The following is a 26,458-nucleotide window of genomic DNA, read 5'->3' as shown; positions in this document are numbered from 1 at the left end:
AGAGAAGAGAAGAGAAGAGAAGAGAAGAGAAGAGAAGAGAAGAGAAGAGAAGAGAAGAGAAGAGAAGAGAAGAGAAGAAAAGAAAAGAAAAGAAAAATCACAGAATTGATTTCCTGACCCTCTGTCAACAGAAATATGTAGCAGTGGGTTATAGGGAACTGGGGGTAGCCACTAAAAAGTCCCAGATGCTGGGGAAGCTCCTAGGACTCAACAGCAATGACTTTAGCCGAAATACCCAACAAAGAGAAGATAGAACCTGTTGAGACCACCTCCAGTAAATAAGTAGAGGTCTGAGTTGAGGGATGGGGCCACCACTCACCTCAAAATGATTAACCCAGAAATGTTCCTGTGCAAAGGAAGACAGGGACAAAAAGTGGAGCAGAAACTGAAGAAAAGACCATCTAGAGACTGCCCGACTTAGGGATCCATCCGTCTCAGACACCAAGTCCTAACACTATTGCTGATGCCAAGAAGTGCTTGCTGATAGGAGCCTGGTATGGCTGTTCCCTGAGAGGTTCTACCAGCACCTGACCAATATAAATGAGCATACTCACAGCCAACCATCTGACTAAGCCCAGAGACCCCAATGGAAGAGTTACTGGAAGGACTGAAGGAGCTAAAGGGGATTACAACCCCACACAAAGAACTAACTGAACCACTCAGAGATCCCAGTGACTAAACCACCAACAGAAGAGCATGCATGGAGGGAGGTAGAACTCCAGATACATATGTAGCAGGGGATGGCCTTTTAATGACATCAATGGGAGGGGAGGCCCTTGGTCCTATGGAGGCTTGATGCACCAGCATAGAAGGATTCTAGAGTTGTGAGGTGGGAGTGAGTGAGTGGGTGGAGGAGCACCCTCATAGACTAGGCTAAGGGTAGAGGAAGGATAGGATGGAGGGTTGTAGAGTGGTAACTAGGAAGGGAGATATCATTTGAAATGTAAACAAGCAAAATGATTGATTAAAAAAAAAAACACAGAATCATACAAGACTCCCTTGTCTTCATTCACATTGAGTCATTCATGTCTTTATAGTTTATGAATAGGGAGAAATCAATCTGCATATATGCAAATTATAATATTGACGTGAAAGCAAATGAATAGAAGGAAAGAGAGATATTGCAATGATTTATGATTTTTGAGAGAATAGCTCATAGTAATTATATATATATATATATATTATGAGAAATATAAAGATTTTTCATCATGGACTTTAAGCCCCAAGCCTGGTGCCAGCAACAGATGTGAACAGAGTCTGTGCATCAGTGGGCAGTTGCTAAAACTCCAGAGCAATGTGAACATCTGGAGCAAGAATGAGCATATACTCATTACTATAAAGTCAAGTAACTGTCAAATGTATTTGTTTCAGCAAAATTTTCCATTTGGAAGAGAAAAAGAATAACAAAAACTCATGTGTGGTACATCTGAGTGGGGAAATAATTGAATAATTATCTCCAAAACCAGCTACAAAACAGGACATATTTAAGAAAACAGACATTTCAGAACTCCAGGAATAGACCAAAGATACTTAGATACTTAACTCTGTGAGGACAATGCCAAAAAGCCACTGCACAGTGAGAAGATAATAATCTGTACCTGCAACTTATGGACCACTATCTCCCTGCCCAGATTCATCAACAGGCCACTTAGGGACAGAGAAGGAAGGCCAGGAGAACTGAAGAACTCACCAGAAACCTACACACAGTTTCAAGAAGGGAGAAGGAAGAATCAGAGGATTTGCACATCAATAGAAACCATCCAGTCTTGGAATAAATTTCAGGGGAAGAAATGAAACAAAACAGACAAATATTACAAAATTATTTTCAGTATTTATAGATACAATGTTATCTAATGTGTCCATTCTTCAATAAAAAGGTGACAGGGATAATAAACTATACTACCTTTATCATTCCATGTTATAGTTAATCCACATCCTTCTAGTAAATTTTCAGTGATAGGAATCACAAAGAACTCTTTGTCAAGCTTAACCTAGTTTAATTCAAAAGGAGCAAAGGAAGAAACTAGGAAAATTTCTAAAAATATTGAAAATTAAAGAACATTTCTAAAGAAACCATGTATCAGGAGCCAATCACAGAGGAGACTGAGAAACATTTTGAGTGAAACAAAACTGCAGTAGGGGAAGAAAGAAGCTGGTGAAGAGACCCAGCTTGTTGGTAGAGCCTCCCTGAAAGGCCTGGAATTGAGACAGTGCTATGTATTGTGTGCAGGAGCATATCCCAGTGAGGAAGAGGAGAATATTAACAATAAACCTCCAATAATGCAATGGGAAATTAGTAATTTCCCCACAAAAGCAGTTTTAGAACAATTGACTATCCAAATGCATAAAAGTAAGTTGATACTCTTCCCATATACTATATATAAAATAGCTTTAAATATATCAAAGATTATTAAAACCTAACAGTATTAACCTGTCTTAGAACAAACATTGTCATGTATTCAGGGCAAAATGTTCTTAGCTATAATTTTGAAGTACAAAGCTTAAAAACATAGAGCAGTTAGAATTAATTAAAAACTTTATTTATATTTTCAGTGATAGACACAGACTGAGAAAAAATATTTTTAAAGTATATATCCAAAGGGAGACCTGAACACAGAATCTAACAATATTCACTATGTATAGCCTTTTCAAACTAAATATTATAGTATAAATACAACTTCACAAAACAAACAGACAAACAAACAAACAAGAAAGAACAGATGCTATGAGCCTTGTAGTAAAGGTCTATAATCCCAGTGACTTGGGAGGCTAAGACAGGAGAAATACAATTTTCTTGGGCAGCTAAGACAGGAGAAATACACACAATATAAGTCCACCCTGAATTAGAAAGAAAATTGAAGGTCAGCCTTAACAACTTTGATGACTTGCCTTAAAAGAACAGGTAAATGAGAGATGGGGGATATAGTTCACTAAAACACTTGCCTAGTATGTGTGAGGCTCTATGTTCAATTTTATTACCACCAAAGAAAAAAGGAGATTCTTCTAAAGTCAAACATCAGCTCACTGCACAGTCCAACAATCAAGCTACTTGGCATTTACTCAAAAGGTCTGAAAAACATCCACATAAAAACCTACACATGGATGTTTATAACAGCTTTACCCGTAATTACCCAAACTTGTCAGTAATCAAAGCATCTGTCAGTACGTGAGCAGATAAATAAACTGCAACACAGCCAGACAATAGAATATTGCTTGCTGTTGAAAGGCAATGGGCTTGCAAAGCAGGAGAAAACGTGAGGGAAATCAGGAAACAAGCCAGCCTTGAAAGTCTTGTATGGAATTCCAGATGTGTGACTTCTGGAAAAGGTACAACTATACAAGCAGTAAAATGTCTGCTTGCCAGAGGCCAGGCAAAGGAAGCATGAACAGGGGACGTGGAGAACTTTCCAAGCGATGTAGTATGCTAGGGTGGATTTGGAGACTGAATATTTTTCCAAAGCCGTGGGATGCCCAAAACCAAGAAGAAAGGTACTATAAGCATGGATTCAGATGATGATATTGTGTGTCTATGAGGGTTTACTTACTATAGCAAATGTCCCACTCTAGACAAGTGTTGATAAATGTGTCCACATGTTATGGGTGTAGGTGCAGAGTTAATCTCTTTACATTTGTTTATTTTATTTATTATATTTGTGTGTGCGTTCTCCTTCTTGTCTGTGTGTGACTATGGGTACATGTATGTATATGGAGGTCTGCAGACAGCTTTTAGGAGTTTTTCTCCTTCAACTCTGGCTTTGGGGAATCAAACTTGGATCTTCAGACTTCCCCAGCTAATGCTTTTACCCACTGAACTATAGTGCCAGTCCTATTTCTAAAAGTATTAATCATGTTTAATCATGCACTATTCAGCAAGGATAAGAAAGGAACATACTAGCAGAAGATGGCCTAGTCGGCCATCATTGGGAAGAGAGGCCCCTTGGTCTTGTAAACTTTATATGCTCCAGTACAGGGGAACGCCAGGGCCAAGAAGTGGGAGTGAGTGGGTAGGGGAGCAGGGTGGGGGTAGGGTATAGAAGACTCTTAGGATAGCATTTGAGATGAAAATGAAGAAAATATCTAATAAAAAATTGAAAAAAATTAAAAAAAGATCCTGTAATCTCCTGTAATGTAGGTAAACATTATGTACTCTATAAATGAAAGTGATCAGATACAAATCTGTACATGTCATATAATCCTATGAATATGAAATGCCCATAAAAGTCAAATTTTAGATCTTAACAGTTCTTGACACCTTATTCATGGCATATTTTACTTATACATAGAAGTAAATCAAGCCTAAATTTATAATATCTTTTTCATTTCATCTTCAGGGTTGTCATTATCCAAATGCTATCACTCTCCATGTAATGGTTACATGAAATCTACATTTGTATTGCTGTATGGCACATAAGTGTTTCATTAATCTAAGAGGGGAACCCTAGTGGAGAATTTCAATTATAAAATTAATTCTATAATATGATCCAGTAATCCAGCATGCATTTCAGATGACTTACAGTGAAAACAGGGTGACCCTGGGTAAAAAGGAGTTGGACATTCTTAAGAACAGCCCTCAGCTAAGCAATCACAGCTAGAGTGGATCTATGGACACAGATCATGGAAAGTCTCCAGTTCTAACTCTGTTCCTGTATAGAGGTTGGCTACCTGGTATAACCTCTCTGTCTCCATCTCTCAAAGGGCTGTTGGGACTGAAGACTACTGAAGGTTCTTCCCTTCCATTCTCTGGGTGACCTCATTGCTACAAAAGCTTGTTCAGAAATTAGCAATCAGAAGGGACAGTTCACCTGTGAGAGGTTAGCACTGCAGCACAGCCATCCCGAACCTCTTGTGTTATTGTTTGCCAGAGGTACCGCTTAGAGCAGGGGTCCATCCCAGAGCTTGGTTCATCCTAAGAGGAAGAAAACACACAGTGTTGGTCATTTGGTAAATACAGACAGAAATGGACATCTTCTGTCCCATGAGAATAGACCCTGGCTGGGAGGTAACCCTCATTGCGATCCTAACAGGGAACTCTGCATTGACTTCCCTTCCCTCCTTCACAATAAAGAAGGAAGGGAAGTGATTCATATGAGTTTCTGGATCCTCCACTTCTGCAAAAGGCCACACAAGAGGTCTTAATTATTCCAACTAGTTACAGTCCTTCTATTGTACCTTAATCATTGAGGTCTTGGGCTCTGGGAAACTTTTGGTGAGGCTAGAAGTAGCAAAGACTAGACCAGACTCTCCATGCTATAGAGCCTCCATTAAACCCCTTTAAACAGTATGTAAGGGTCAGATACTCTGTAAACCTCAGTTGCTCTTTGCCTTGGTATGTGCCTGAGGATAAGGCTACAGAGAACCAACAGAGAAACCTTCGCAAACAGCCATCATGTCTTTGTACAATAAGAATACACAGGAATGAATATATGGGGAATTGCCCCAAGAAAAGAACCAGAGAGCTCTTAGCCAGGCCCGACTTCTATGGGCTGAGAAAAAACATATCACCCTAAAAACTTGCATACACCTGACAGGAAGAACCAAGATTGTATGTGCACATATAGAATGTCCCCAGAATCATTCACCTGACTGACTGGTGAAGGTTTCCCTCCAAAAAGTAGTTATTAAGACAGTCCTGTGAGATGCCTGCTTCAGATCTGAGATAGTAAGGTGAGAGTCCATGCAGTTATGATGCCACCAGATGCACACAGTAAATTTCCAGTAACAACTTCGGTGTAACAAAAAATGGTGACATGGGTAAGAAGACGGGAGATTATTATCTTCAGAAAACTCAGTAAGATAAAGTAATTACAACTAGGAAAGTCAGGAGAATCATAAAATAATAATAAAAAAAAAACACATGAACAGAGGTTGGGAAGGAGATGAAAATGAGGTACAAGGAACTGATGGTAATTCTGAAGCAGGAAAATCAAAAAGAAAAATGATAAGAGTAACAGAGTATTTACTGCAGTCTGGATTCAGCCAATGAGAGAGTCATAAACAGAGGCTATTTAAAATTATCTACTCATAGTAGAAAGGGGAAAAGATAGGCGAGCAATGAAAAAGCACTCCTGGGGGAAAACGACTGTTCTTAGGCATTGTTGGAGCAAAGGTAAATTAGGGGAGTCAAAACAGATTGATGATGGAGGGAGCAACCACATAAGCATTTAGGGGAGTCAAAACAGATTGATGATGGAGGGAGCAACCACATAAGCATGGCAGCCAGCAGGTCCACTCATGTGTACACAGCCAAAGGCAATGAGATGAGAATGGTGGAATATAGGCATACACTAACACAACTACTGAATCTATATTCACATCAGTCAGTGTGTGGAAGTACCCAACATCAAATGCATGGATCCAAGGTGAGAGGCTCTCGAGGAGGCATATAAGACACAGGTGCTTTGAAGCAATGTACATAAAAAATACAGCAGGGATATTAAGGGAAAGTATGGCAAATGGATGGATCTGGAGGATATCATCCTGAGTGAGGTAACCCAATCACAAAAGAACTCACATGATTTGCACTCACTGATAAGTGGATATTAGCCCAGAAACTTAGAATATCCAAGATACAATTTACAAAACACATGAAACTCAAAAAGAACGAAGACCAAAGTGTGAAAACTTCGCCCCTTCTTAGAATTGGGAACAAAATACCCATGGAAGGAGTTACAGAGACAGTTTGGAGCTGAGAAGAAAGGATGGACCATCTAGAGACTGCCCCACCCAGGGGTACATCCCATAATCAGCCACCAAACGCATACACCAGCAAGATTTTCCTGAAAGGACCCTGATATAGCTGTCTCTTGTGAGGCTATGCCCATACCTAGCAAACACAGAAGTGGATGCTCACAGTAAGCTATTGGATGGAACACAGGGCCCCCAATAGAAGAGCTAGAGAAAGTATCCAAGGAGCTGAAGGGGTCAGTAATCCTATAGGTGGAACAATAATATGAACTAACCAGTACCCCCAGAGCTCGTATCTCTAGCTGCATATGTAGCAAAAGATGGCCAATTTACAAAAATGTAAATGAAGTAAATACCTAATAAAAAATCGGAAAAAAATTGATTTAACTAAAGGGTGGTAAAGATCACTGCAATAAAAAATATACAGCAGGTAGCAGGACATGAAGTGGGGATTACAGTATGAAACGAAAGGAAGGAGGAGAAGAAATGCTAAAGATGTTTGAAAAAAGACAGATGAAATATTATTTTATGCTTATACTCCCCTTTTTAATGGATATGACACAAGGGGTGATATGCTATCCTAAGAGCCATGAACAATCTAACAAAGCATCAGGGTCAGGCAATGGGAAACTTTCTTGCTTGCTTCCTAGAACTTAAAATAAGATTCTATTGCCAAAAAAATTGCAAAAATGTTGGGCAGGACTTGGAGGAAGCAAGATGCAAGTCTCCTCCCTGAAGACTAGCACTCAGTATCAGATGGTGCTATGTAAGTCAGCAAGAAAAAATGTAGTCAGCAGTCTTACCCAGATAAGACTTAGGACTTAAAGCTTAGGATGTCATTAATGAATAGCCAGATCAGATAGCCCAACTGACACAATGGTGGCACTGTTATCTGTCTAATTATACTTAAGGTATTTATTCAGGCCTGCTATTGCAAACCTATCCAGTGATTCATAGCTAGAAACAACGGAGCCCCTAAAAGAGAGCATGCTACTGCCATTTTCTTATACCAATATAATTTTTCATTGTATTCTACATATTTATCTACAACCAAACTTTTGGCTACTTTGTGTATTCTCTCTTCCACCCTTTTCTATTTCTTTTTCTTTCCTTTCAACCCCCTAACATTACATGAGAGAGAACAAAGGATAGATGAAAACAGGATAGTTTGATCTTCACCATCAGAATATCTAATTTCTTATCATCTCTTTGCATATGACTACTTGACAAACTACAACCAACATCATCCAACCACCAACTGGCCAAACAGCCCCTTCTCTTACAGCTAGCATTTATATATCTCCTGAAAAGTCCCCCAAACATCACATACTCTCAAACTATCTGCATCTGGTAAATTCATGCCCCTGTTAGAGCATAAGACAAATCATAGTCACTTCCTATAAAGCAGCCCCATATTCTCACACCTGGGATTAAAACAAAAACATTCCCATAATATTTTTGTGCTTTTTAAAGAAAAAAAAATTCTCACTACATTTATCCTTGCATTCACAGATAACTCTTATCTTTTGACAAAAATAAAAGAAAGAAAAAAGCTTATTTTCCCACCAGATGGAGACATTAGTGACCAGGAGATAGCTATCTCAGTTGATACATTCAACCTATACATTAGGAAAATCACATTAGAGGGGAAAAAAAGATTATAAGGTAAAATGATCTGCTCTCCTGCTGTCATATAGCGTCTTTTAGAAATACAGGTAAGTTGCACCCATGAAATGTTAACAGAGTGATTGCTTATATATAAGGACCTCAGCACTCTAGATATCAATATGGAAGGGAAAGAGTCTATAAGATCCAATATTGACATGGAGAGTTACAGCAATCAAGGTTGTTGAGAAAGGGAGAATCAAACTTCCTGATAAGTTACACAATCCCAAGTAATCAGCCCTAAAAAATACATACAAGCAATACAAAAGGGCTCAGGGTGCTTGTGTATTTGATTGTGTGTGTGTGTGTGTGTGTGTGTGTGTGTGTCTGAGACAATGACACTTCAATAAAGCAGCAGGAAAGAGACACATTTTCACACCAGTTTGGTTTCTCTTGGCGATCTGGTAAAGAAAGCAAAGCATGATGATTTTAAAATGAAACCTCTGCTTCCATAAACTTTCAGAATGGCCTCCACCAGAAAGATCTATGACAGTAGAAGGGACATCATTTATTGAAGAATAGCAAATAAATTGAAGTTTCTTGGAACCTGAAGCTTTCCTCTTCAATAAACTCCCAAGTACTTGTTATCTGAACCACTTTTAAGAGCAATCTTGCCCAGCTGTGTGATGCATGTCTCTGCTCTTTGCAGTGAGGGAGCATTAAGCATATATCTCTTAAGAGCTTCTGGTCATCAACTTCCCCCAAAGAAGAAAGCCGAAGGTAAATGGGTGAGGAAGACTGAACAGGAAAACAAACACTTGGTCTTTTCTGCAAATCTAGTGACATATGTGTACTGAATAAAAAGTAGGAAAACAGAAAAGTCGGGTCTGGTATTGCTCAGGCAGGAGGTTGAACGGGTGATTCAAAACTTTCCTGGTTCTTGTCCTTCTTGTCTCTGTAGAGAATATCATGACATTGGTTTAATCAGGTGACTTGAATTATCACAGCAACTCACCAGACACCGGGTGACATACTTAATAAGGATTATTTAACTTACTGCTTTCAACATCTCCATAAGACAGACACAAAGAAGAGTACTACTTTGAGACAAAGACATAATAGATCAAATGTCAAGAACACCCTGAGGAAGTGTAGTACCTCATCTAAACCTGATCACTTGGCCACTCTGCTGGAATCCTGGGCTCTCACAGTAAATGGGAATAAGAATATGTGAAAGAAGAAACATGTGGGTATATAATAAGACAAGGAAATGGCTCCAGAGTAGAGGCACCTTCAATCGAACAAGGAAACATACCATGCCTAGATGAGTATAAGAGCATCCAGTCAGAAGTGAGGATGAAGGCCAGGGAACCTCTAAACTCAACCCAGTCTACCTCTTCTTGACAGGACAGCATCATAGCAGAATGGGGAAAGTATATACATATATACTGTATATGTATATATCGATTATAACAAAGAGCATTGCTATCGGTCCTTTTAATAGCAAACTAAAAGCAAGCAGTTTCTAAGTGCAACTAGTAGATGATAAAATCATTTTTTCAACATATATCTCCTGAGTCTTCATTAACTTCCCCAGGGAAATGCTATTTTCATGTGTGAGCAATAATTTAAAAAGATAGCTCCTAAAAATGGTGAAACTTTGGATGGACTGTGGTGATTAGAATCCTATCAATAGCACAGGAACAAGATTTTTCACTTGTTTAAACGGGATTGTGCACAGTTAAACCAATTTTTAATTGCACAGCAATTAGCTTTGCTTATTAATAGAAAATCTCCTCTCCCTAGCTACAGTAACCTGAATTGGTTTTTCTCAGACAGAAGACAGGCTGCCTGTTATCAAGGCCATGCACCTCCTCTGTCACGTGCTAGAACTCTCTCAGCCTTCCTCTGTATCCATGTTGCATGGATGGATGGATGGACAGCTTTCCATCACCATACTCACTACCTGAGAGAATCACTCATATAAAGAAAGACCGCTTCATCTGGCTTTATTTTAGAGGTTCAAACCAGGACTGGCCCTGTTGCTTTAGGTTCTACATCAAGACAAGTCAGTATATCAGAGCAAGGATGTGCAATTGAGCAATACTTTTTCCTTCTTGGCCAGGAACTGAAACAAGAGTCTTCCTACCTACTCAGAACACTCCTACAATGACGTAATGACCTTCCTATAAAACCTCTTAGAGCAGTGGTTCTCAAGATGTGGATGATGACTTCTTTGGAGGTTTCATATCAGATATTACCTGCATATCAAATATTTATATTGTTATTCATTTACTAGCAAAATTTCAGTTATAAAGTAGCAACAAGAGAATTTGTGATGGGGTTACCACAACATGAGGAACTATATTGAAAGGTCACAGCATTAAAAATATCGAGACCCACTGTCTTAGAAATTCTACTACCTCTCATATCACTAAGAGCTATGAAAGATGCTGTTAGCACATGGATTTGGAGAGATGGCAAATTAAACACAGAAAACTCTAATGCCTAACCTTATGATTTACCATAGGTGTATGTCAGTACAGCTACAGTAAATATAGACCCATACATAAGGTTTCAAAGCAACTCTTGAGAAGAAATAATCGTCTTGAAAAGAATAATCAAAAAAGCGCAGTGATTAATTATCCAATACCAAAAGTTCAGCCCTGAAAATATACATATGAGTAGCATTACACAGACTGATCAAGTTATATTTTAAAGTATATATGTATACATATATATGCTCAATAATAATTAATTAAAAAGGACTATGAATTTGAAAGAAAGAAGGGAGGATATATGGGAAGCTTTGGATGGAGGAAAGAGGAAGCAGAAATGTTTTAATTTTATTATAATCTCAAAAATAAATAAATAAATAAATAAATAAAACTAAAACAATAAATAAATGTTAAAAAAAACACGTATGTATGTTTGGATAAAAGGTGAACACTGATATTTTAATTTTCATTTAATGTCAACATATTTATGTGAATCTACCAAAAGAAAAATGTCTTATTTTTGTAAAATGACACCAGTGTCTTACAATATGTTGGAGAATATTTACTTAGGGCAGAATAGTCTATAACTCTATAGAGTCAGTGATCAATGTCTCAAGTCCTGAAGTTCCTGGTGAAGTTCTAAAAGTTGAAATAATTTCTATCACATGTTTAAGGCATCAACACAACTGGGTATTCCAACTACTCACCAATAAAAGAATATCAGGCTTTCCCACCAGGGCCAGGGCTGTGGAGAGCTTCCGTCTGGTGCCCCCACTGTAAGTGGCTACAGGTTTGTCCACATGAGATTCAAGGTGCAAGCGCCTCACCAGGTCTGCAGCAACCTGGAAGAGAGAAGCTTGTCCATGAACCTTTCTCCATGATGCCTACATGAGTTGGATTGTCCTCTGACTCCTGCTTCTTTCTACCATGCTTGTATTCCTCTCACCCAGAGGACCAGAGGCCTTCCTCACCCTGTTTCACTTTATAGAAAGGGAGCAATGGAGAGAGAACAGAGAGAAGAGGGTCGCATGTCAGCAGACACTTAGGATGCGCGGGAATGGAAATATGAGGACTCTGAATCAATGTTAAGTCTAGATCAATATCCACATTCTGGTGAGTAGAATAAAGGGGACCCAAAGGAAGGCCGAGAAGGAACTGGATAGAAAAGAAACAAAATGAGGTAGCAAAACCTCAAGGAAACTGGCACTAGAGGGAATTGTCTGTATAAACACACCTAAAAAATATCCCTTTTATCATGGTAGGCCATCGATACCATCTACCTATTCAGAATTCAGTATACATAGTATTCAGGTTGGGGAAAGGTGAGACTAGCTCTTCACAGCTGTTGGGAACTACCTGATCACTTCATAAGGATGAGACTTCCTTGACCAGAATTTATACACATCCTTGGCCACTAGGCTTAGCAGTGAAACCCTCACCCTCAGGATCACAGCAGGTCTTCTCTCCACCATCTCAATCTGTATCATAACACACACCCTGACAACACACTTACCCTTAAATTTCAATGTAAATCTCAGTTCTCCCTAATGCACATCAGCTGAGTCTAAGACTACACTTAGGTTGGTATTCCCTGGGATAATTTGCCCTAAATCATTTCTAATCTATTTCAAGATGTGTCTCTTATATGGGACCCAAGTTAGGCATTTTCTTAGATTGTTTGTTTCAAACTCTCTGTGCAATATATATGTGTGTGTGTGTGTGTATGTATATATGTATATATGTGTGTATATATGTATATGTGTATATGTGCATATGTGCATATGTGTATATATGTGTATATGTATATATATATATATATATATATATTTATATTTATATGTGTGTATGTGTGTATGTGTGTGTATATATATATGTGGGTATATATATATATATATATATGGGTATATATATGTNTATATATATATATATATGTGGGTATATATATATATATATATATATATATATGTGGGTATATATATATATATATATATATATATATGGGTATATATATGTGTGTGTATATATATACATATATATGTGTGTGTATGTATATATGTGTATATACATATGTGTGTATATATACATACATGTGTATATATATATGTGTATATGTGTGCATATATGGGTGTGTATATATATATATATACACACACACATATATACACACCCACACATGCACACACACACACACACACACACCTTTTGATATAATTCTTGTGTAGATAAAAGTCTACATTAATCGAGGTATTAATGCAGATATAAATACAGGTCTGTTTTTCAGATATGATTGCATAACCAAACTAGTGAAAAACATATATAAGTTCAAGTTTAGAAGGAGAAATTTCATATGATTGTGACAGTTGATAAGTATGTATTTTAAGGCACTAAATAAAACAGTGTTAGGCTAACGTACATACTTTTGTTTTACCAACATATAAAACTTAAGGATAGAATTGGATGACTATGATGTGTTACAAACTTCAAAGCATCTTGGATCACATCTTTATCCTAAATTATTCATTCTGCATTGTGTGGCTTCCAGGTAATTTAGAAATTGAGCTAGAAGACACAAGTAATGTCCATGGTCAAACAGTGTGAGTGGAGTTAAACAAAGGCACACAGAAACTAAAATTTGAGTAGAAAATGTCATCTCAAGGTTAATCCTTTGTTCTCAATGAAAACATCCAAGCACTTTTCTCCAGCCTGCCTCACAGGAAACATCTCTTTTTTTCCTGTATTCATTCAGCCCAATTATGCCAATTAAAATAAATTGAATAAAAGCCTTTCTGAGCAAATAAAAACTTCAAAATATTTTATCCAGGATTAGCAGACAAATGTGAATAGCTAATTGGGGTGCTGCAGCAAAGACTCCAAGACAGAAAGGCTGTGCTGCAGGGATTAGAAAGAGCCCATGATGTCCTCAGAATCACAAACCAGAAGTGGAAGCAATGTCCCTGGTGATGTTCATATGCAAGATGAAGGGAGGAAGTAGGCTCCCTAGGAGAGGAAGTCTTTGCTTCAGTGAGCAGCACTGTGGTTACACAGATATTTCATGCCTTTTGAAAACCAAAACGCAAAGAGCTGTAAGACTCACAGAAACAAATAGAAATAGGGAAAGTGAAAATTCGAGTTATCATTTCAGAGTTTTGAAAATGTTCAAAACATTTGCATTATGAATGTTTATTGCAATAAAATGCATTTTATTCAGAGGAGGAATGAAAAAAAGCTAATAAAGGGGAGAAACAAAGCAAAATAATGATGAAAAGCGCTGACTTTATGGCAATGCGCCTCAGAATAAATACATTCTTAATAAATTTGCCAAATGCTGTTGGTTATTTTTATGAAACCAGAAAATGGTTGTCATATTTTCCTAATTTCACAAAAGGTTAAATAGCGCAGACTACAAATGATTGAGAAGATCCCAGAATGTGCAGGAACAAATGTCTGATCTAATGCTCTGTGAATGTCACTTTCAGAAAATAACTGAAAATGATCTAATGAGAAACATCTTGTCACCATCTTTTCTGCAATCGGTACCCCTAACAAAATAATGTCAAATGTAATGTCCTAGAAATCAAGGCTCACAAATGCTACCTAGACTCCAAAACATCATAAGCCACAAAATGTCACTGTTACTGTCCCACAATCACAAAATGTTGTAAGCTTCAAGATCTTGTGCATGTTTTTTTGTTTGTTTGTGTTTTTGTTTTTGTTATCTCTGAAAGCTCTAGAAATTGTGCTGCATTTGGAACTGAAGACTGGAACACATTATTTCCATTGCTCAGGCTACAACACATTCAATACACATTAGAACTTTGGAGAATATCCAGTAGACAAAAAGATTATTCAGAAAAGCATGCACACTCATCAGATTCCTGAGCCAAAGACTGCCCATATGCAGGTGTGATGTCCATATCAAAACTGTTCTGTGAAATTCACAATGAAAATGAGACATTGAGGAGGGAAAAGGAGCCAAGGATTTCCAAAAGGAAGGCCGTCCTGTGACCATCACTCTGCCAGGGGTCTCCTAGTCGATTCTCCATCACTCAAACTTAGCTCTTTTTAAAACCCATGGCAAATGGGAAAAAGAAATTTAAGATACAAGTCATGTCTACAGAGAAGATGCTGAAAAAACACTCAGTAGCATTCCTAGAGTAATGAGTAGGTATTTATAAAGATAGGACCTGGAAAGGGCCTTCTTCTATCCAGGAGAAAATCAAAATGTAGATTTCACCAGGTTTCACCTCAATTAGTTTTGTTTGAATATATTAGCTCAGGAAAGTTGAGAAACTTTTCTTACATACCTTCTCTGGCATCCCAGCTTATAACTGCATTCCTGAGTCATTTGATGATGATGTGATACTAAAAGTTTCACCAAACTGGTCAGCTAACTATGAGCTTAAAATGCATCCTCTGCACTAAAGTGTACAGTGTGAACAACAAACTGGAAATCAGCCCTCAACATGCAGAACCTAGACTCAAGTCAAATGAAGGGGTAACCTTTTCTTATCTTAGTAAACATTTGAGGGTTGCCAGTGGAAAAGGCAAGGTTGTAGCTAGGAGAGATAAACAAACTTGAAATGGGTGGATCCCATCCCCTAGAGAACAGACAGAACCCAGTACAAGGCTGGAGAGAAAAAGGAGTTAGGGCTGTGAAGGTGAGGCAGAAAGAGCTTTTCAGCAAGCCCTTGAATCATAGGGCGCAGGTGGCTGTTTATCCTTCCATGGGCAAGATAAAGAGAACCAGTTTGAGTGTCAGATGTGTAAGGAGGGGAAAGTGCCTCTTTTGTCTTTGTGGATCCAGGGTTGAACTGGGCAGAATTTACTGGAGCACAGTGGAAAGTAAATAAGGGAAGCACCAGGCTACAGTGGCCATATAGTCACCCTATACAGTTTCTGCTTCCTTGATCATATACACCAGAAACTCCAGAAATCATAACAAGATATCAATGGTAAAAGATATTTTGTCTTAGTCTCGTAGCAACCATCAGGGTGGTGTCAATCAAAGCCTATGCTACAGGTCCCTATTACCTGACCACTCTGGGTTTCATGTTCCCCCAATTGTAAAACCATGCATACACCTCTTAACTGCTTTGTTCAGGGTATTAAAACAGACACACAGAAAGACAGTCATGCATGACTAAAGGACAGGATATGTTCTGAAAAGTAAATCTTCAGACATTTCATCACACTGTCAGCCTTAAAGAACTCTCTTTCAATGCTGGGTAGTAGATGTCAGTCACAGAACATGACGGAACCTCTCAATAAAATCAGGAGCTATGATAAATACAAGCTTCATGGAGCTATTCCCAGGGTATCTGGCCTTACCATAACCCATTTTTTTTATAAGTAGAAGTAAATCTACACAGCAAAAAACACATTGCAGTATAACAAATATATAAACCAGCAATAGTCGAGCATTATATACAGCCAATCTTGATATAGCTGATGGCAGAGGCTTTTTACAACCACTAGTATTACACAAATGATACGCTGTGATGCAGTTCTTAAGGTGGGTGTGATGTCATCAAGCTATTGAGGTTCTTCATGACAATTGTATCCCCACCATTATGGGATCCATGGTAGATAAAACATTAAGATATGATTCATGACTACATTAACTAGGTCATCATTTTATGTTATTTAACACTAATATGAGTAATAAGCACCTCAGGGTCCTGTGCTTATTCTGTATTCCAAATACTCACACATTTTACAGTAGTGAGAAATTGGCTGGGAGAATCACTATGTTCTTTAGGAATACATATAAGATGTGCTGATCTAATAGAAACCACTGCATGAGCAAGAAACAATACCATCTGTATAATCCACTACAACTTCATGAAAGAAATAAAGCTAGCCCTAATTGCTGAGCATTAAAGTAACTTCTCAGTGGAGGAGTTCAAAACACAGACTGAAAGACAGTGGGCTATCAGAAGGCAATTGTCTGGGTGACAGAGAGCGCCATGTCTTATTAAGGGAGACTTTTCAGAGGTGCATTCATCCAGACAAAAGAGGCCAGCTTATAGCCACTTGCCAAGAATCTACCTCTTCAATCAAAAACTAACAAGAGGGAGCTGACAGAGAAAATGCCTATTAAAGACTGAGCCAGCAATTAGTGTTGCATGCCAAGAGCTGTTTGAGTACTCTTAGTAGGTCTCCTGCCGGGTGGTCAGTTAGCTGTTTTATTAAGGTGAGTGGTAGGCCAAGGGTCCTACAAAGAAGGGGAGAGATTCTATTCTGGTTTTATTTCTCTATAGAGTAGAAATAAAAACAAACAGACAAAACCCAAAGACTACAGTATTACAAAAACAACACAGAGAATAAATTATTGTGGACCAGTGAGTGCAGAGGCTAGCCTACTGTGAATCCTAAGACGTTCCAACCCCTACAGACTCTGATTGAAGAGATAAGCTCCACCTCTGTTTTCCTTACTCCTTTTGTAGAACCAGAAATCTAGCAAGCACTTCACATACTACAAAGAAGCATTCAAAGGGTAGAATGTACCTTAAGTATTTTCTATTCTGATACATTCCTATTAGAAATGTCCTCTAAGCTGTCTGTCAAGGCTATGTGCTTTGATCTCTCCACAGGAAGAAGCAAATCCCCACTTCCCCATTTCACCTGCTCTCTGTCACTCTCAGACAACATATGGGGAGGCCTCAGAGTTTTTTCAGTTTTCACTGGCCTTTGTTCTCCTGAAGCCACCCAGAAAACACTTTTGGAAGAGACATTTCTTCCTGCTCCCTAAGGAGACATGTTCTTCAATAACTCCCAAGTTTCACAAACACTCTGTTCCAGTTTTGCAGTTTCTGTTCCTGACCATCATCTTTAAGCTGGAAAGCACATATTAATACGAAAAAGAGAAAAGCTTAGAGATACAAAGTAAGAGAGGATATTATCTATTTTTTACTTAGCTCCTTGCACAGGATGCCCCCACTGACATTTTAAAATATACAATATGAATGTAAATTTTGATGGTGGAAAATAATTTCACCTAAACCCATCTGGTGGTATTGACTTCTTATCCTGGGGTGAAAGAACAGCCTTGGAGCCATAAATGATGGACCAGTATTTCTCAGTGGATCTTTTTTCCCCAGAAAACCCCAAGACTGCTTACCTCTGGGATGTACTGCTTTGGAATTCCACGGAGTCTACAGTAGTATTGAAGATGTTCCCAGCCAGTCAGGAGCTCATCCAGGGCATCCTGCTGTGGACAGTAGCCAATAAGAATGCCTACTTTGCCAGCAGAAGTCAGATCCACCATGTCTCTGCATATACAAAAGGAACATGCTGAAACAAGTATTCATGAATACATAATCAAACTGTTCCTTAAATCTGGCAGGCTCAACAATTGCTCCATTCCTATAGCTAACTAATTTTACACAAATACTTTTACCCAAAGATAAGTGAAAGGTATCAGAAAATGCCATTACAAAATGCATATCTTTGCACATGAACTATTAAGTTAAACGGAACTGTAAACCAGCAAAGCTGCTGATCTCACCACAGCTTCCAGATAATGAGATTATAAACATCCCCCTTTGTAAAGAACATGCCTACTTGAAAAGACATCACTTCAGGGACTGCTCTAATCACTGAGAAACACAGGAGGATAGATTTCCTTACTAGACACCTTCTCTGCTTTTTAAATCTCACCTCCCCACCAAAAACTCCAAACCCCTGTCCTTTTGATAAAACCTATATATAAGCTTCATTTTTCCAACCCGCCAGTTGATCACCCTCTCTCTTCCCCTTCCCTCTGTCTTTATTTTCTCCACATCTGTGTGTGTGTATGTTTGTGCATATATATACATTGCATATATATATATATACATATATATATATATATGCAATGTATATATATATATATATATATGACATCATTTTGCTTCATGAAACACTTGTGTGGGTATATATATATATATATATATNTGTGTGTGTGTGTGTGTGTGTGTGTGTGTGTTTGACTTGGTTCTCTGGGGTTCTAGCAAGGATCCTAAGATAGTAGAGTACAAAACTGTTTCTTCTCCCTCCCAGTAGCAACACATGAGTCCAGCACATTCATGGGTTTGGGTGTGTGTGTGTGTGTGTGTGTGTGAACATATGTGTGTCAAACACTGAGTTTCATATTTAGCACATGATATGTGCATAACAAATGGCTGTCATAGAAATCTTCCCACAAAGAAACCATTGTCAATAATGGACAAATCCTTAAAATTTCAGTTGAAAATTTTATAGTTCAATTTAACTATAACAATTGTACATAAACTTGTATTGAGAATATGAAATATAGAAAAAAAGTTAATTGAACCATGCAAAGGTCTTGAAAATTTTCCATATCTTTGGTCCTCCTTGTCATAGTATTCCCATTGGGAGCAGCAGGCACCAGCATGACAAACTTGTTGTGACTGACCCAACAATGAAGTCCAGCATTTATGAGAGGTCATACTCTGTTCTATAGTTTTATTTTATAATGGGCCAAATCAGGAGTCCACCATTTATATTAGGACCATGAAGACTAATTTCACCCATAATGAACCACCTTCTATTGTCCCTGCCAAACCTCAGGGGCAGTGGTGTTCTTGTGTTCTATGACTTTACCTATGTCAGAATGTCCCAGGGCTGAAGGGTTCTTGGAGCAAGCATAGCATAGCTTCTTTCACTTAACAGTATACACCTAAGTTTACTTCATGCCCTCCTGGATGTATGTGAAACCCCAAAATTAATATGTTGAAAACTCATCTTTCAAGTAATGGTATTAAGAGGTGGCACTTTTGATAGGAGAATTACATCATAAACATGGGGATCTCAAAAAATGGGTGATAGTGATGTTTAATAAGAATTGATCTGACTGGCTTAAGAATAATGAAAAAAGAGGCCATGAATTTGAAAAAGAGCAATGAGGGGTATTTGGGAGGGTTGGGGGGCAGAAAGACTGTAAAAATCCAATATTAAAATGGAAAAGATAGTTTAATAATAATAATAATTAATAAATGAGATATCAAGACATTTGGAAAGTGCTACTACTGAGTGAATCTGTGAGAGCATTTCCAGAAAAGTCTGGTTCAAGACGGTACCCTTGGAGCAGGAAAGTATCCTCCCACCTGCTTGAGGACAGGACAAAAACAAAAAGCAGAAGGAGGCAGATCCACCTTTGTCTCCCTCCCTCTCTCCATTCCTGTCTCTCCCATCTCTCTCCTTCTCTTCCTTCCTTTCCTCCCTCTTTACCCTCCTCTTTTCTTCCCTCTTCCTCATTTTCTTTCCCTTCGCCTCTCCTCTTCCCTCTCATTCTTTCCTCCCCAGAGCTGGTGCAGCATCTTCCTTCCACCTCTGGGCTTGAGAGTTCTAAGAACACTCAGGACTTTAGACTGCAGAGTTTTCAAGTGAGAGTGACAACAGCCATTTCCCTAGATCTGGGTATGAGGACTTGAACTGAACCATACTGCCAGCATTCTGAGTCTCCACTTTATGAATGGCAAAGGCTCCACAGTCACCTGAGAAAAATTCTCCCAACAGAATACATCTCTTTTCTCTTCTATCCCCTCTTCCTACCACTTCCTTTCCTACTGTATTTTCTCTGGAGAATTCCTACTGGTTTATTATCTTTACAAAGGATGGCTGGGAGTTGGTGGCTGGGACCTCATAGTCTAGTTTTTCCTTCTACCATGGAAAGACAGAGCAATGAAAGCCCATGTCTGAAGCAGGTCATTTTCACCTGACCTGTGTCTAGTAGGACCTTTCTCTTACTCTACTGTTCAATAATGCTGTGATTGCTACACAGTCGCTTTCATAACTCCCATGGTTACTCTTTGCTCATTCTTGCATAGAAAATGAGACTGTCAAGGAAGGATGTCATCTTGGATTTGTAGTCTGATAAATAATAAATACATGTTACATCATGCCTCTCTGTGAGATATTTGTTTTTTTCTATGCAAAAATGCAAAGGTTAAATGAAAATTCAAGTTTCAAGTATCTTTATATATTTCATTACTAACTCTGGAAAGCCATTATACATATACATATACATATATATTATTTTGTTTTGTATGTGTTTTCTATAGTAGCAAGCATGTTACTTTAAATTCATTATCAGAGTTGAGGCCAACTTGGGCTTTGTTTTTTTGTGTGTATGACTCTAAGTATTTTATAATTAAAAAGAAATCAAATCCTTAACTAAAACTATTCAGAAAAGTCTTGGCCCATGAAACACTGGACAATTGGCTCAAATTCAGGACATATCCAGGTAAAGTTTAGCAGTGATAGGCATACAGAAGGAAAGTCTACTGTGATAAGAAAGCTCTCATGTTACTGAAGCTAGGGGTTTTGTAACAGATGAAGACAAGGTGCAGAAGTGGTTCCTGAGAGGCTGAAGAGATATGCAGAGCTGTACTATTCCTTAGATATAAAAAGGAGATGTGGTCCTACAGAGTCAGTCAAGGACTGAAGAGCCCATACAAGAGAAAAGGAAGAGAATCTGTAACTGAGGCTCTCCTGCCTGGCGACAGTGGACATAAGTAGGAATGAACAGCCTGGTACCCAAATCTCACCAAATGTAAAGCACTCATTGAAGTGGAATGAGTAGATACTAATGGAAATAACAGTGGTAAAGGCATCAGCAACAATGAAACCTTGGCTTTGGAACTTATGTAAGGAATTAGAGCTCATTGGTGTGAAAAGGACGAGTGAAATGGAAAGTCCAAGGAGCCTATTTACTCTATTCCAACATTTGAGACACGCAATCACTTATAAGCATCTTGCCACCTCAAATATTTTACTATAACTCAAAGAATACTAGGGAGAATTATATTTCCTTTTACCTAAAAGGCTCAGTAAAAACATATTAATCATCTTGATCTGAAACACCAAGAAAATGGGAAAAAAAATTAACCTAGATCATGAAGAATAATAAAACACAAACTAAATAAGTAGGTAAAATAGAAAAGACAAAACAGTAATGAAAACTTTCAAACTCACAGCTTAGGATTTTGGAAAAAAAAATTCTGTAACTCCAAACTTTAGGATACACTGGCCAAGAACAACAACAACAAAAAGATTCACATGATTAAAATTGCAACATTCATTTCTGTTAATATATAGAAGCAGAGAAGGTTTTTATGATCAATGAGAGATGATCCATGTGAGATGAGCAGGTACCTAAGAGTAAACAAGCCACTGAATATGTTCAAATGAGGGAGAACAAACTTTGCCAGATGCACAGGGAAGTAGGTTGAACAAGTACTTTTTAAATTGCCCACAATTTAACCCAGAATGAGATAATTTCAGTAGTGAGTTCTAGCAAATGTTTGAAGACTAACATCAATCCTTCCCAGGCAGTTTCAAACAAAGAAGAGACAAGTACAACTTTGAAATAATTTCAAAAGAATCATAACATCCTGATAATGAAACCAAAGACATGAGAGGGAAAGAAAAATCTGCAATTTATTAAAGCTACAGATGTATAAATTCTTATAAAATGCACATGCTCATCAACTAACAATCAGGTTTTAAAATGAAAATATTATAAATAAAAAATGTGTTACTGCCAGCTGTGTTTACATATGTATGTAATTCTACAACTTCAGAAGTAAAAGCAAGACAGTCATAAGTTCAAAACCGTGTTGAGCTATTTATCGAGTTCCAAGCTATTGTAACAAGATCCTGCTGAAGACAAAAAAAGAAAAAAAAAGCATTACTAATTTTTAATTGGTCAATGAGTGAATGAATTAATGAACATTATAACTCCAACTGGTCTACCTTAAACATTTTTAGGATTCAAATTATCCTGCTCTTGAGCACAGTAGAAATATTATTACTGCATAATACTAGCCTTGGAAGAGATGAAAATGCAATATACAGTTTATAATTAATGTAGATGTCTGTCCTACCATCATAGAGATGAAAAACTGTGCTTAGAACCTTTTAGGTCAGAAACCATGTGTGTAAGGAAATCAGGGACCCCTAACAACAGTAGCAGGGGTTGTTCCTGAATTTGTTGCCTACTTCCTCAGTGAAAGAGGGTGCACCTAGTCCTGCAGCAACTTGATGTATGTATGGTAGGGGGAATGGATGAGTGATACCTAGAAAGGGGCTTCCCATTCTCACAGGAGAAGGGGAGGGGAAAATGGGGAGAAGAATCCACATGAGAGGGTACTGGGAGGAGGGGGGCTGATATTTAAAGTGAATAAGCAAATAAAATTAATAAAAATTAATTTTTTTACCTACAATAAGAAGGAAATCAAATCCAGTAATACATTCAGATATGTACTAGATATAATATCTAATAAAGACATATAATAATATATAATATAATAGATGTAATATATAATAGGATATATTAGCCGCAAGGAAGATAAACCCAATGAATACAAAGTTTGTTTAATATACTAAAATTAATTCTTGCATACTTCATTAGAAGCAAACAAACATCATATACCATCCAAATAGACAAAACACAGCATTTGACCAAATCTAAACTAGAAATAAAAAAGTTTATTATAAAACACTATTTGTAGGAACTTCTCTATTTATATGGTTCCATGTATATTGAAAGACAGATCTATAGAAGCAAAATTAGGTTCATGGTTGCTAGTAGCTAGGAAAGGGAGTGGCAAAAAGAAAGTCTAAGGGGTGCAGTATGGTTTGAAGGTCATTAAAGTGCTCTGGGATTAAATATTGAAAACAATCACATTGCTTTATGAATATAACCACTACATTACACTTAAGATTATAAACCCTGAAGTATGTGAATTCTATCTAAATAACTCATAGCAGCATCAGTAAAAGAAAAATATACAAATGTCCTGTGGATGTATTTGTATCCCTTCATACCGGCACTCCATAGATGACTCTCCATGCCTGTAGCAGTGATGTTCATTTCAATACGAATCAATACTAATGGAGGAAATAAAATCACCATGATATGAAATAATATGGGTACTAATCATCTCGTTAACATAGGATTGTGGAAAAGAAGCTACCCATAAAATGTTTGTGCATGCTGTACAATTTCATTTTAATAAAACCTACAAACAAAAATAATCTATGATGATTAAAGAGTTTATTTGGTCTAAAGGGGAAAATGTCAGAGCTGCCAAGAACACTTTACTGACATATTGGCATACAGTGGTGAGAAAATGCATAAGATCCTTCAACTTAATAATTATCGTATGAAGGAATTATATGGCTTAATTTTAAAGTTCATATCTTAGGGGATGCTGCTAATCTCCATGTGTTAACTTGAAAATATCTACAATTTTTAGAGTCAAAGAGTTTGTTTTTGTTTTTGTTTTTTTTTTTTGAGGTTCTTCTACAATATTCTTCTGTTGACTGGCTCATCTCAGCTGCAAGGCACTATTAGGCAATGAACAAAGTTTCATGTAAATTATCTGGCCAGCTGGGTGATATGGAACACATTTGGTCGATATTCTCATTTGTTACTGACTCTAGACACTTTCTGTCTCTGCCTTGAGCATAGCCAGTATGCAATATCTGTATTTTGATACATTTGAGCTCTAAAACATGGAAATAGCTTAGAACAGGTACTCCAGGAGCCCAGCCAACCACACAATGAGCCTACTGTCTTCCATCTTCACAGTTAGCCTCCTCATTGGCAAGCGCAGTGGTGACTTATTTCTAATCGTGATTTTACAATTGAATTAAGCAGAGAGCTTTTCCCTATTCCAAGAGCAGGGCATTCTCCTTCTTCTGGTTTGTAAAGATTAGCACATTTCCTTTGCAGTTAGTAGAGCCCTTAACTGGATAAAGCTTTTTCACAGGACAACAGTTGGATATTTTTTCTGTTTTATTTTTTAAAATCTTCACATAAAAGCCAGCACCTCCAAAACTTTAGATACTTTTTTTTAACCACTGAGCTATACCCTAAGCCACAAGATATGCAGCACTTGCTGTGAAATAATATCTACATTTGAAAATAGTTTGGTATATAGCAAAGCCACACAGTCTGTTGTGCTAGAGTAGAGCCAGTACTTTAGTCAAACTCATGACACGTCAAGTCAAGCATACTGAATTTTTCCTAGCTGTATTTATACTTGTTTAATTTCTGATATATTATTTATTTTTATTTTATGTATACAAACATGTTGCATAAATGTATGTCTGTGCACTATGTGCCTGCAGTGTCCACAGAGACTAGAAACGAGCATCAAATCTCCTGAAAATAGAGTTATAGATATTTTGAGCTGCCATGTGGACATTGGAAAAGGAAGGCATGCCCACTGAAAGAGTAGCCAGAGGTCTAAACTACTGACCTATCTCTCTGGACCCTCATTAGTGTAAATACCTGAATCTCTTTAAGAATTTCCTTATCCGAATTTTGGGGAAAGTATGATTTAGTGAGGACAACAGCTATAGTTAAAGTCTTGGTAACCAGAACTGCTTTTTCAGTAGTGTGATACACTGGCCCATGTGGAGACACAACAGGAATAGCCCTATGCAGATCTGCATACAAAAGGATGTGGTAAGATAATGGGGCTTGAGCAAAGCAGGAGTTAATGACCTATCCAGAGATCATCTTAACTGACTGAGAAGGTGAGCTTATTTATTTATTGAAGTCCCTTCATCTAATTCAGAGGGATGCTAACCACACACTTCTTAAATCAGAATCACTGTCAATCATACTTCTGCTATTAGGAAATGCCCCCAGCCATTTCATAGTTTGCACACGTTTGCACTTGGTTATCTCAGCCTAATAGAGAAGGTCATAACATTCTGTATGCTTTATGCTTCAGCACTACTTGGGAAGACAAGACATTTTTCAGAGTTGGATCTGACATAAAAATGAACTTCAAGTGGCTTTTATCATGATGCATTTCAACTGTGTTTTTTTCTCTTTAATTAATGGCACAACAGTTCAAAAAATCCTAGAAATTAAATACAAAACTCAGAAGAACCTTCTGTGAGGTCTTTGCAGAGAGCTTTCTCACTCCGGGTATTTAATTTTCTTTATATTAGCAGCAGTCTGTTAACTGTCAAATAGTTAATGAGAGCAAAAGGCTGTTCAGTGGACCTGGCATGATTTGCTTTCCAGAACTTCAGTGTTTGTACTTTGCTTGCTTTTCAAACACTTGCTTAGCCTCCATGGCCCACATTTACCTGCAGGTTTAACTCCAAATTTGCCACACATTTTATTATCAGGTGACTGAGTCTGGCCTGATAGGAAGGTTGATATGTGTCTTCATAGATAGCCCAAAGTAACTGGAGCTATAAAAGAAGCAGCAGTGTTCTCAGGATATGGTAATTTGTGATGCTTTACCTATTAAATATAGATCAAGATTGTATAACTGAAGGCTGGAATGCATTCATATCCTACATTTAAGCTACAACTCACACATACACCACCTGTGATCTTGTCTAAGACAGGTGGAATTTTCTCAAGCCTTTTAGATGGGTAATTTTTTAATATATTTTTATTAGGTATTTTCTTCATTTACATTTCCAATGCTATCCCAAAAGTCCCCCATACCCTTCCCCACAACTCCCCTACCCACNCACTCCCACTTTTTGGCCCTGGCGTTCCCCTGTACTGGGGCATATAAAGTTTGCAACTCCAATGGGCCTCTCTTTCCAGTGTTGGCCGACTAGGCCATCTTTTGATACATATGCAGCTACAGTCAAGAGCTCCAGGGTACTGGTTAGTTCATAATGTTGTT

The 26,458-nt window shown here is 37.8% G+C and overlaps 1 protein-coding gene across 1 annotated transcript in view; it reads right to left on the bottom strand.

Annotated features, from left to right (window-relative positions):
• The window catches only part of Abca13 (ATP binding cassette subfamily A member 13), a 471,059-nt gene that overhangs the window by 49,395 nt on the left and 395,206 nt on the right, over nucleotides 1-26,458 (bottom strand). Inside the window, exons 56-58 of the mRNA XM_021177120.1 lie at nucleotides 17,908-18,058; nucleotides 11,495-11,629; nucleotides 4,803-4,906 (exon numbers count right to left, since the gene is read on the bottom strand). Of these exons, the coding sequence (XP_021032779.1) occupies nucleotides 4,803-4,906; nucleotides 11,495-11,629; nucleotides 17,908-18,058 (390 nt within the window). The remainder of the gene's footprint in view (nucleotides 1-4,802; nucleotides 4,907-11,494; nucleotides 11,630-17,907; nucleotides 18,059-26,458) is intronic.

Source organism: Mus caroli, chromosome 11, assembly GCF_900094665.2.
Source record: "Mus caroli chromosome 11, CAROLI_EIJ_v1.1, whole genome shotgun sequence".
NCBI classification, from domain to species: domain Eukaryota; kingdom Metazoa; phylum Chordata; class Mammalia; order Rodentia; family Muridae; genus Mus; species Mus caroli.
This window is presented reverse-complemented; position numbering and strand designations above follow the sequence as displayed.